Source organism: Acanthisitta chloris, unplaced genomic scaffold, assembly GCF_000695815.1.
Source record: "Acanthisitta chloris isolate BGI_N310 unplaced genomic scaffold, ASM69581v1 scaffold42803, whole genome shotgun sequence".
Taxonomy (NCBI): domain Eukaryota; kingdom Metazoa; phylum Chordata; class Aves; order Passeriformes; family Acanthisittidae; genus Acanthisitta; species Acanthisitta chloris.
The window spans coordinates 8351-20983 of record NW_008664014.1 but is presented as its reverse complement, the minus strand read 5'-3'; the positions used below and the strand labels follow the sequence as shown (position 1 = coordinate 20983).

General features: G+C 40.3%; 1 protein-coding gene across 1 annotated transcript; it reads right to left on the bottom strand.

Moving 5' to 3' along the window:
- Positions 1-256: 256 nt before the first annotated feature.
- DAB2 (Dab, mitogen-responsive phosphoprotein, homolog 2 (Drosophila)) lies at positions 257-10573 on the bottom strand. Its single transcript, XM_009071153.1, has 12 exons — positions 10402-10573; positions 9302-9441; positions 8489-8587; positions 8043-8174; positions 5993-6079; positions 5405-5452; positions 5161-5223; positions 3743-4375; positions 2864-3017; positions 1732-2259; positions 1105-1196; positions 257-319 (listed from the first exon to the last, which is right to left on the bottom strand). The coding sequence occupies exons 1-12, from the start codon at positions 10493-10495 to the stop codon at positions 257-259; spliced, it is 2133 nt and encodes a 710-aa protein (XP_009069401.1). The 5' UTR covers positions 10496-10573.
- Between the last annotated feature and the right edge of the window lie 2060 nt (positions 10574-12633).

Here is a 12633-nt window from a genome sequence, read left to right as displayed (position 1 = left end):
CATATAGATTTAAGTCTGTGGAAGAATAAAGTCTTTATTTCTAAGAAAGAAAAGCTGTCTGTGCTTAGAATGCAGCTATGTACAAGTCTGAGTAGAGGTACTCTAGCAGAAGAGTTCTTTCAGGGACTGTTTGTCATACTTCAGACAGCATTAGCATTAAGCAACTGTAGTTTTTAGCCAGTTCGTTACCAAAGATTTCATCAATCAGTTTCAGAGAATGAAGTAGGTTGTTTCCTTAGTGGAAAACTTACCTGATCTATGCAAATGGGTTGCCAAAAGGATCACCAAGAGGAGCAGAAGGTAGTTTCTGAGATTCCTTCTAAGGAAAGAGATAAGCTGTTATTAGATTTCCAGGTTTCACCAGATTTACTCTGCATGACTATATCAGCTAGTTCCTGTTCCAAACACCTGGAAAGAATGCCTCAGAGCCCCTAAATACACCTAAACTATATTGCTTTAAACAAGAGGAAAGGGCTCTAAGCTGTGCTAGCAGTTATCCTAGTCCATGATAAGGTATCTTTCAGAAAGGCTGAAAAGCCGTGTGTGCTTACTGAACGGTCCATTGGAACCGAGCCAGCAGAGTCATGATGAGATCTCTTTTAGCCAAATGCTAGAAGTATTAGCTCAGCATTCTGGAATTGGACCAGAATTTCCACCAAGGGCCTCAAGTGCTGTGTCCCAAATGAAGCGATGTGGTGAAGCCACTTCCTCCCCCAGGGGCTACTGAACATGGAACCTCCCATTAGTTCAGCTAGAGAGCAGTTTACTCTAAAGATGAGTAAGTGGAATACTTCTGCAGCTACATTTTTTTATACTCTTTTGTAGAAGTTCCTAATACTAAAGAACTTTCTGCTAGTGCTTGCAACTTGGGGAAATGGTTATGGAGACAAGCCAAATGGAACAATACTTTGTTAGGCTTCTTGCAACAAATGGCCTCTGTTAGACTACATATTAGCCTCAAAATGCAAAAAGTTTTTGTTGTATGGTCTCTAAAGCTAAAACTAAGTCAGTGCTCAAACACAGGCAACCCTGTTATAGATCAAGACTTTTGTTGGAGTTTTGTGGTGGTGGTGTTGTTTTGGGGTTTTTTTTTTTCCTACTTACAGATGAGGCACTGGAATGGTCTGTTTTAGCTTGATTTTGAAACAGGTCATCAGCTGGCGGCACACTTTGTCGAGGAACAGGCTTTGGTGGTTCTAAGAAAGAAAGACAAACTGCTGTAATCACTTAACAGCTTTAACAAGTACTTACATCTGCCTGTATAGCAACACCAAAGCTCATCTAATTAGAAACACAAAGCTTACATGGAAGTTGCTTTGAATGGCCTCACAATTTTAACTTCTGCTTGTCCCTCACTACACCTAAGCTAGATGGAAATTCTAACATTGTACATACCTGATTCACATCGATCTAGTCAAGTAGTTTAGGCACTAGGTGTCAGTGTTTGCCCACTGCCTTTGATCAATAATTTGTTAGGGGAGGCAGTTTTTTAACCCTCTGTTTCAGTAACCACTAAGTCAAATTTTTAGTTCTATCAGAAAAGACTGACCAGCCATCTGAACTCCTGAGCAGATATCCAATCAGAAGAGTTAAAAAAAACCCCCAACATTTTACTAGTCATTTTGGCAGACAAATATGGAAGCTTGCTATCTTCCATATCATCATGATCTGTACTATCTTGAAGAATGCCCACTTTACTACTAAAGTAATTGCTGCAAGCTCCAGGAGCACCTGTAAGGCTTTGCTGCTCTCCTTTCCTTGCTGGTACTGCAGGTGGCTTTGTCAGCTGGAAGTCTCTGAACATTTCCTTGATATCCTTCATCTCTTTATCACCAAGTGGATCCAGGGCAATGAAAGCATCACTCTCTTTCTTGGATAGCTCCTTCTGTTGCATAGTTCTGGGTGGTGGCTGAGGTGGGCTAGTTGATGCTGGCATGGAGGGCAGTACAGACGACGTCTGACCAGGTAGTGTTGAAGGTGGGAACACGGTACTCTGGAAGGGATTTACAGCACCGGTTGGCTGTGCCCACGGACTAGATGGAACTTGTGCTGGCTGTGACCAGAGACCAGAAGACTGAGTGGCTGCTGGACCAAAAGATGCAGGTGGTTTCCAGTTTGGCACTGCTTGAGTACCAAAGGCAAGTGGTTGAGTAAATCCCGTAGACTGAGCAGGTACCACGGACCCAGGAAAGACTGATGCAGCCTGAGTGAAGCTAAGTGTCTGTACATTCCATGGTGATGAAGATACTGACAAGCCACCTGAGGGGAGATTGTTGTTATACAGCACTTCAGTCATCTGAAGACTGCAAGCAGGAGTATATCAATTCCACAAAGAGTACCAGGGAAACATTTTCATTGACTGTTTGCCATAATCACTCAGTTTACACTTTAAACCCAAACCATTTAGGGGGAAGGAGGCTGAGAGAAGGCAGTTAATTTTTAAATTTTTTTCTACTTTGCTGCATTTCAGTTCTGAAAGAAAAAATTGTGGTTGGTATAACATAAGGAAGAACATACTTAATCCTAGCACAGAAGTGACAGATATATTCGCCATTTAGTTACCTCTGCGTAAATGACTAAGACACTGGAGCAGTGTTACTCTGAAATTGCAAGTTGTGCTTGGCTCCCTTGAGCCTAGTGTACCTGAAGCAGCCATCTGCTGTCAAAGTTAAAGCAAAGAAACCCTGATCCTGTTAAGGATGCAGAGTTTAGGCCTCTATTCACAAAACTTAGTAGTTTAGGGCAAACAGCACACGGATTAAAGAATACAACACTACACATGAAGTAAAGGAAAACTAGAACCACTGTTTGGGTGTTAGCAGATATCTTGGACTGGGGCAAGACCTTCACTTTGTGAACTAACCTAGACCAGCCAATGGAGGTGCTGTAGCAGGACTTGTTTTGAAGACATCCAGTGGACTAGTTGACACAGGTCCTGTTTGTGCCACTGAGGTCAAGCTAAGGCTCTCCATAGCTGGCACAAAGAAGGCTGAGCTGAATAAGTCATTTGATGCAGCCTAGAAAGAAAACCATTTTCTGTGAGATGGCATGACAGAACACATCCTTTACAGATAAAGTTCATGCCTATGGAGATGCATGACATTAAGTAGGTATAATATATAATAGTCACAAGTCAACAGCAGCAGAGAAGGACTTAAAATGACTGAATTATTTGCTGTTGTAATGAGCTTCCCTCTGCCCCCCACTCCTCTAAACAGTATTGATCAGTCTGCAATGACCCTACAGTTGTGGCAAGGCAAGCAACAAAGTTTTGCATCAAGTACAAGACAAATGCAGCTGACCCAGAGCCACCCTGTGTCTAATCAGGCAAGACATTGAGAGTGTCCTCAGTAGGAAAATACTGAGAAGCTACATAGGTTCCTGTATGCTAGAACTAGTATCTCATTGTTATGAAATCATAGGTTAACAGGCTATCATAACAGGTTCTGGCATTATATCAGGTGTTAATATGTATAGCAGCATACTTACCAGACCTTTACAGAAGTATGGCAGCATTAAGGAAGAGAGTATAGAATTTAGTGACCATAGCTACTATGGAGCATTTGAGAATATTAGAAAGTACCATGGCTGCAGACAGGTTACAATAAGCATGACAGGCAGAAAGGATGTGCTGTGAAGCTACTTAGCCAGTTACACAGTATGAAGGAAGAAAAGCTTCCTTCACCCAACTTCTCTAAGTAAAAGCATGCATATCACCATAAATTACTTGAACATAGTTCACCTTGAGAGACCTCCTTCCTCTTCCTGGCTTGGTACTCTGTGGTGGTGGGCTAATTGTTATAGACTCATTTGTCATGAATTGGATATGGTATTCAGAATCCAGCTTTACTTCATTCTGCAGAGATACTCCTTTGGAAGGACCTTCCACAAACAGGTTTGATGGGGCTTTAAGAAAGCCATTGTGTTCTCTCTGTGGTACCCCATTTGGAGTTCTTGCTGCAGGCAGCTTACTCTCAAGTGGCCACTGGCTTGTTAGTGCTTCTCGTTTGCCAGTTCTATTAGAAATCTGGTCAAACTGTTTACCAAAGAGGTCACTATCGCCATTTGGAGCACCATTACCCTCCGATGTCAAGGTATTCGTATTTTTCTTCTTCTGATCAGGTTTTAGAGAATCAGATGAAGGTGGTGCAGATTGGTCTGGCTGTGTGAAAGGATCATCACTGAAAGGGTCTGGATTAGGTGTGGGAAAGAAGCTGAGATTGGTAGAGAAAGAACTCTCAGGCAAGAAGGGTGGCTGTGGTTTTGGTTGCGGAAGAGAGGCTGTGATGCCATTCAGGAAGCAATCATCTTTTGTAAAAGTCTGTTTGGTCTCAATTTCAGAATTAAGATCCACTAACAGAATCTCTTTAGCTTCCTATTTGTTCAGAAAGAAAAATAAAGTTAGTTTTATGTAGGATTTGCTGCACAGTACACAAGCTCAAGGAAAATAACTGCAATAAGAGACATTCTAGTATCTAACACACTATACTAGTAAATACTCAAAGTCACACAGACAAGCACTGCTGTCATAGTCAAATCACAGCTACTTGGTTTCTGAAACTCAGTGCTAAAAGCACTTGTTTCCAGATCCCATAGTTAAATATCAGATGTTTGTTCTTTAGCCAAGTGACTGTAGAGTCATCAAGCACTAATTACACCTCAGGTTTCACTTGAGCCAAGAACGCATTTGAGTTCTAGCCTTTAGTTTTGACTAGTTGTGAAATCACACTGCCTTCATGTGATGTCAAGTTGCAGTTTCAGCTTCAGAGTAAGACTGGAGAGCTATTTGCTGGAGGAACAGTAGAAGAGTAAGACTTGGTCAGTAACTGGATGGACACCACCAGTTGTATCATGGCTGTTGGTGGCTTACATTGTCAGAATAAAACAGAATTTTGGGGGGTCATACTAAGCTATGACAAGGTTTATGCACATTATTGTGCAATTAAGCTACATTTTGAGCTAGAGCTACTAGAATGACTTTAGCTACTCTAGTTAATAAGTGGATACTGCTACAGCCCTACAACACTAGTACACTGATGATAACTAAACAGATGTCTCAGTGAAACCAGACACCAGGACTAAAAAGTAAAACCTCTACTTATTAGGACTAAATTAACTTTCAAAACAAAACCCAAGACATCTAAGCTAGACTCTACTTACTGTGGCACTGCTCATATCGGGAGGTGTTGACATAGCCCCAAACAAGTCCATCTGGTCAACTCCCTTGAAGACAGAAATGTTGAAACAATTGGTATCTGTTAGAACTCTTGCAAGAGCAAGAATCAAGCATTATGTAGATCTACTGTAAGCACATCTATAAATACTGCATTTACCATACAACATGGAAACAGTCAGTTATAAAACCCTTAATGGCATCAGCATTAAGTTCTAAAGTTTAACATACCAGTTTCATTTTATCAGCTTGATCAACTGGTACTGCTTCACCACCATTCTGTAAGAGATGGATAACAGTGTCAGCAATAGGTGGAATATCAAAACTTGCCTTAAGCAAGGGACTTGCAGGCTTTAAAGAGCAAGTGATGGAAACAAGAAGCATGAGGGAAATCACTACTCGGTATTAGTTCTGTAGACACATTTTACTCCCATTTCAATGTAATTGCACATCTGACATTACCTCCATAATGGTGTCAGCATAAAGAAAGTCAAAGCTAGTTGTGGTGCAGCAGCATACCTTATCAAGTGAGGCTGAGCTGGAGAAACTTACCTCAGTCTTACTTGCTTCTTCACTCTAGAGAAAAAAAGAAAGCTATTAGGACCTAGGTATCATGTAGAATATCAAAAGCCTCTCACTTTAGAGGAGCTTACCAGACCTAGGTAATCAGACCGCTGGTACAACTTCCAACCAATAGCTTCAAGCTATTGGGTTCAGACAGACCTCAGTATCAAATCTTCCAAGAGCCCAAAAGTCAACCAAAGTTGAAATAAGCTTTGTGTCTATGCAGAGTAATGCAGTTTCTATATTTTTACTCACCTTTTTCTTTTCCTTTTCTTCTTCCTTCTTCTTCATATTATATATTAGCTGGAAGAGGTCCTTAAGATCAACAACTAGAGGCTCAGCCTGAAAAAGAATGTATATTTTAGGCCATAGACTACTTTTTCCTGGACTTCTACTGAAGCAATATGAGCAACAAGCCAAACTTTCCTAAATGGTGCAAGAGTTATGTTGAGACAACAGGAAATTCAAGAGTATAAAGGGCTGTTTAATCTTCACACAAGAAAGCTTATGCAGAATCCAAAGGGAATAGAGCACAACCAGCTTAGAACTATTGTTGACTCCAAAGGGAAAGTGGCTGTATTTGTGCTCAGCCTGCTATGTTTTTGATAAAAAGCTTGTAGTACAAGATTTCATAAGTGCATGGCGAGTCCTATAAATGCAAAATTTATCCAGGCCTTCTGGTTGTCTCCTGAGAGAAAAAAAATTCTGCATTCATCTGTTTTCTGCTGACCCCAGCACTGAACATGGAGAAAGCTTCTATAATACTACATTTATTTTAAACAGTATACAAATAGCAAATGAGCAAGGCAAGCATAAGGTATGTTGTCACCTCAAGTGAATAGAGCTGAGACTAACTTTAAATGGGATCTGTGTCAGGATGACAGTTTATTGTGAATTAGAAAGGAATGGCATTCCCTGCACATCTATTAACAAGACTGTTGTTGCTGAGATGGTGGCAGGTTCAGCTGCACTGATTTGGAACTCTTTCTTTAGGCATATAGCAGCTGTGTGAATGTCTAAAGACAAGTCCCCCTCTTCAACCACTACCATTGGCTCAAGCAGAGAATCCACTGAACATATCTCAGTGTTTACATCTGAGCACCATCCTGTCCTAATCAACAGTTTTAGACATGCAAATGCAGGAAGAGCCATTTCAAGGGTTACTAACTTTGACAAAGAGTACAGCTGCAGCAGACTAAAGCTGCAGAAGTCCTTACTTCTCAGGTAAACAAGTTTGTGTTAAAAACAACTAGCAGCATGTCAACCATAGTGAAATAAGGGAATAGACTCCAAAGTACATCCAAAAGGCTTTTTTACTTAATCTATTGCTTCATTGAAACCAATATAACACAGAACTCTGATAAACTAATAAAATAGACTTAGGAGAGAGTGTTATAGCTGTTACTGAAGTGGTAACGTGCTCCAATAAGGAGCCCCTCAGTTCCACCTGAGGGTGGTCTTGTGAACCCATTTCACAAGTTCCACCTGAGGGAGGTCTCAAGCTGCTAAGAAATTCTCCAGGAGGGTACGCAGGGATACATAAAATACATTTCTAGCTTTGAAGTCTTGGCTTGTCAAGCCATTATAGTGACTATTATAAAAACATTGTAATGACAAGCTAATAGATAATAAATACTTAGCTTCAGATCATTTATGAAGCTGCATAATTCTCAGCAGTATTTTTAAGTAGCTTGTTTCCAACACTGCTTATATACAGATTCGCCTCAGACAGACAAACCTTGCACACACACTTTCTGCATGGAGAGAACCTATCACAGACAGATCAGAATTCCTATCAGAAGTAACTCTAGGGCCACCAGATCTGCCATTCACTGACCCCAGAATTGCCATTGCAATTGAGTAAGTGACTTCTCTGCAGCACAAGACAAAGCATCACAAGAACTAGACTAGTGGATTTCTATACTTCTGTTAATTCTGAGTGAAGGTGTAGCCATTTTACTCAAGAATTAGTATTCTCACTGAGAGAAGCCCGTGATAGTGGCTGTTCATCTCACTAATGACTTCCTTTGTGCATGAACAAGTTCAGCAATTTTACTCACAATCAGCAAGGCTATTTGAGTGTTATTATTCTGGACTACAAAGAAGCTGTACATGACAGAAGCCAGTGTGATCCACAGTCAGTTCCTGTGGTCCTCCTCTCAAAAAACAGTCTATCCATCTGTGCTGGTATTCTCCATAGGAATTTTGTGGTATTACCAGCAAAATACTACAACTTTATCACATGTTAAATGTTTACACAATAGCGTTTTTCATAGCAAGTGGAAGAAGGGTGTCTGATCAATACCTGTTGGGTGGTTTTTATGGCAAAAAATTGGTGCTGGCCTTCTCCTCCACATATATAGCCAAAGGCACGACTGTCTGTTACATCCCGAGCAATAAAGGAGATTTTGTTTACTGGATGCTCATGCTCTATGACCTAGAATTTGGAAAAAAATAATTATTGGTTTAAATTGCTGGAGACATAATAGCTGATCATTCTAACTACAGAGATTAGCAAGACTCTTAAAAGTCTTCAGTTCAAGACTCAGATTTATCAGCCTTTGACTAACCACAATGGGATGTAGCTATCTTTCTGGCAGGAGGATTTAGCATTACAACCCATTTCACAAGCCAATTTTTATATACAGAAGTGGGGCACTATGCCATTAAGGAATCTAGGTCAGACTGGTCTAACTTCCAAGTGTCCCACTTGCCACAAGAATCACATTAAGAAAAGAAGTTATATCTTACCCCAGTTTTCTCATCTATTATCTTGATACCAGAGAGGGAGATGTTTACCCCGATCTTCTGTTTGTGTTGACCCTGGGACCGGGCTGCCACTGCCATTCCCTAAAGTGGATGAATACCAAAGTATTGATCAGATTTTTGACAGACTGAGCTTTAACTTGCTCCCTTGCATACCTCATGAGGCTATGGCTGTGGCCGTACAAGTGTTAATCCAACTATTCCTACACAACTGTACAGCTAGAGCAGAATTTCTCTTGCAACTTATGCTTGCAAAGGTTTGAAGTGATACCTCAAAATTAGACTTTCTTCTATAAATATTTTAGAACTTTGAAACTTATTTTAGTTCACAAAACTGATGCACTAGCAGCACCTTTACCTGCTTTTCTGGTCTGATTGAAGATACGTGAGTGTTCTGTACTCCAGAAGTAATAGTCTTTGCTGCTGCAGTTTCATTTATTTTTTGGTTTATCTGTACCTCTTGGGGTCACCATTGACACAGGATGTCACCTTGTGCTTTGAGGTCATCATTAAACTGCACAACATTCTCCCTCCCCATCTGAAACCCAAGCTCATCATTTCTGATCAAACTCATACTATTAGCACTCACACTGGGTGCCTACAGCAGACCCAAAGAAGTGTTCCCAAGCTGTTAGAGGAACACTGCCCATACAGCTTTAGAAGTAACATCCATCTAGGATGGTGATGTTATTACTACGTTACATTAAGCTATACTTAAGTTGTGCCAAAGTGACCATTTGATGTGCTTTCTGAAGGCTAACCAGAGGTTGTTCCTTACACGTCAGCTCAAGCCCTTACCTTCAGCTTCATCATTGAGTCCTGACTCATTTTGTCTCCTCTTGCCTCTGGGACATCATCAATGCCAATCAGTTTAGCTTTGTATCTTACACCATCACCTTTGAATCTAGCCAAGAGAGATTCATCTGTCTTTTCCGGCCCTGGAGAAAGAGAAAAGGTTTGGTGGGTCTGTTTGTTTTGAGGGTTTGTTTTTTGTTTGTTGTTTGGTTTGGGGTTTTTGTTGTTGTTGCTGGGTTTTTTGTGGATTTTTTTTTGGTGGAGGTTGTTGTGGGGTTTGTTTTTTGGGGGGGAGGTGGGCATGTTTGTTAATTTGTTTTTTAAGAGAGAAATGTCTATGCTGTGGATTTGAGATCTTAAAAAAAAAAAAAACAACCCTCCATAGAAGTACATATTAAAGTTGTCCCTTGAGTATAGCTGACAAACAACCTTTAGTCCTTCCAGTTCTGTGTGCACTGCAAGATAGTTAATCCTTTAAGGTCACAGTGCTCTTGCAGAATATGGCTTCAGTTCAAAGAGTGTAGTCCAGTGCTTTATATCTGGGGACTCAAGAACAATTGTTCACCACATAAAAACCAAATATTTTCAGGCCACAGCCAAGTACATATAGGTGCTAAGAAAAAATACCAAGCAGAAATGGTACTTCCCATGTCCATACAGGATGTTCAGTAAAGCCTTTAGGGGTTATCCCCTTGTTCTGGTGTAGTCAGATCTCTTCTTGGTGTGTAAGAATAATCTCCTAGTTCCCACACTAGCACTTTCTATCAGCATCATTATTTCTACAAATCCTGGTACTCCTGTCACTCTAATTACTTGGGATTTTAGCTAATTTATTATTTCTGTTCTTCCTGCTACAAGGAACTGCTTGCCTTTCTTCTCTGCATGTTCAGCATACTTCAGGTGTGTACCTAGGTGTGGATTTTTGTATGAGGTAATTATATTTACATGATCTAATCTATATTAAAAACACATCTATTATCTGATCTACATTAATTCTTGTGGAATTAGTTTTCTAGCTTCTCTCTACTAGAATCTGTATCCAGAACAAACCTTCTGCAAAAGATTTAGTACACTGAGGTGTTCTAGAGGTAAACATTTCTTACCTTTCTTTTTTTCCTTCTTTGATGATTGTGCCTTTGGTGGAGCCTGCTGCTCAGGCTGGGTGTTGGTAGTAGTGGTTTCAGCTTCAGCAGACATGATGGGATATTAGCCAGCTATGTTTGCTGCAGTTTTAAAAATAGAAATAAAAATTAGCAGGCAGACACAATATTTTAACTTGAAGAAGTATTCTTATTAGAACTGGTAGTCCAGTTTTGTTCCACTGAATACTGAAGACTGCTAATGCCTGAAAGTGCTAGTAGTTATCATATAGGAAGTCTGACTCAGTGTCAGGCTACTCTCTAAGTTATAGCTACTAGGTGATGAACCCTCACCTCAGTAATACCTAATCAGTAGATCACACTGACCTACATCAACAACAGGCTGTATTTGCTTCAGCCTGTTTTAATCTGTCACCCTTTAAATTTTTACCCTTAAAGCTATTTATAGAACCTCCGATGTTTTGTCCTATTCTCCTTCAGCACTGCCAGCTGTACCTCTGAAGTAGGATAGGGGAGAATGCAAGAAACACTTGCTAGGATTGGGTCTAAACCCCCATGAATATGATGCCAAAACATCCAAAAGAAGCCACCAGTTATTATTCATGTTTCTATGACTATCAGAAGTCTGAGGTTATATCAGTCAGCAGACAAAACCAGATAATTTCCTTTAGGCTGCAGACACTGTTCCAGAAAAACATGAGAAAACCCCAAACGAACACCACACCCCTCACCTCTGCTTGTCTTAACAGTAATCGAATAACCTTCAGGTTTTAAAAAACCCTGTAAGTTGGCAAGAAACTATGGACCTTAAAGACCTAAATCTATGTAATGCAACCCTTTTGCCTACGAGATACGTTAAAAAAAATAATCTGCAGTCACTATGTTTGGTTCCTACACAGCTGAAGCCTTGACTCACACTTAGCAAATAGAGGTACTCATACACTGGATTTCTATAATTATGAAGATCATCTATACCCAGCCAGAAAACCTGACCATTCACATCTCCTACAGAAACCATTTTATCAGTCTTCTGCCTGGGATGTTGCAGTGTCTTCAGTTAAGTTAGTCCCTTGCGTTTTAGGGTGACAAATGAAGTTAAGAAATTGTTTAGGTGATTAAGTAGTTTGGCTACCCTCTAATTTCCACTACAGCCAGGCAAACAGCCACAGACCAAGCCAGCCCTTTTATCCAGCATTTGAGACACACTGTATGCAGATACAAGTGCTGGAGCATTGCATATCCTCTTGCAATATAAGTTTGTTATTCACTATAGCCAATTCCTCATTTGCCTTAGTTACAGCTGATGTTGTGTCCATACTTGAAATTTACTTTCAGGGTCTTTCAATCCTACCTTCCCCTGTTCCCTCAATTCATTACTATGTCAGTAACTACAGACTGACTTACCCAGCTTGCCACTAACAGAGTAATGGATGTCAGTACTTAACTGATTCTTAACCTAGGAAAAACACAAACACCTAGGTCTTTAAGAAAGGACTTCACCCTGAAAGTTCCATTTCCATTTAACCAGGAGGGAGGCCTTTAGGCAACTAGCTGTTAATGTAAGCAAAATTATGTCTGTCTATCTGCTTACCAGATGGTTTATGAATTGCATTGGTCAAGTAAACCAACAGAGATAAAAGCAGACATTACCTATAAGCAACCTGTCTGGCCATAGGGAACATTTGATGCAAGGGAACAAGTTGTTGCTGAGAAAGTTTCAAGTGATTCTGAGAAGTAGATGTCAGAGGAAGAGTTGATATAGAAGTCACGATTATGTAAGAAATGTTACCATTGAAAGAGTGGCTTGTGTGTCCATTCTGAAAAAGGATCATGGGGAAAACTATTAAGTTGACAGGGATTTTGCAGGCTACTTGCACTAGTGCTGAAACAGTGTACCTATTGAAAACCACAAATTATAGAGACAAAATGAAGCCAACTGAATTCTACTCTAAAACTAGACTTGCTTGCTCGTATAGTTTTGGGTGGAGATAGCCTTTAGACATAATCATAAGGAGCCCCTCCCTAGGTTTATCAAGTCCTTCAGAATTAGAGATGAAGGAAAGAGAGTTAAGGTTGAATCATAAGTTAACCACCCATCCTCATTTGGAAGACTACTGTTTAGAGAATAGAAGGAAAAGGCCCAGAAGATACAGAGCTAAGACTTGCTCTCAAAAAGCTGAGTACAAAGCTCTTGGACATTCTGCCCTGCTCCATGCTGGTAAGAAGAAATAACTA

Excerpts from the sequence above, each read along its gene's own strand:
- DAB2 (XM_009071153.1), bottom strand. The coding sequence starts at position 10,495 with ATGTCTGCTGAAGCTGAAACCACTACTACCAACACCCAGCCTGAGCAG. Across the intron at positions 4,376-5,160 it reads CCGATATGAGCAGTGCCACA|GAAGCTAAAGAGATTCTGTT; the intron begins GTAAGTAGAGTC and ends CTGAACAAATAG. Across the intron at positions 1,197-1,731 it reads AGAGCAGCAAAGCCTTACAG|AACCACCAAAGCCTGTTCCT; the intron begins GTGCTCCTGGAG and ends TTTCTTTCTTAG.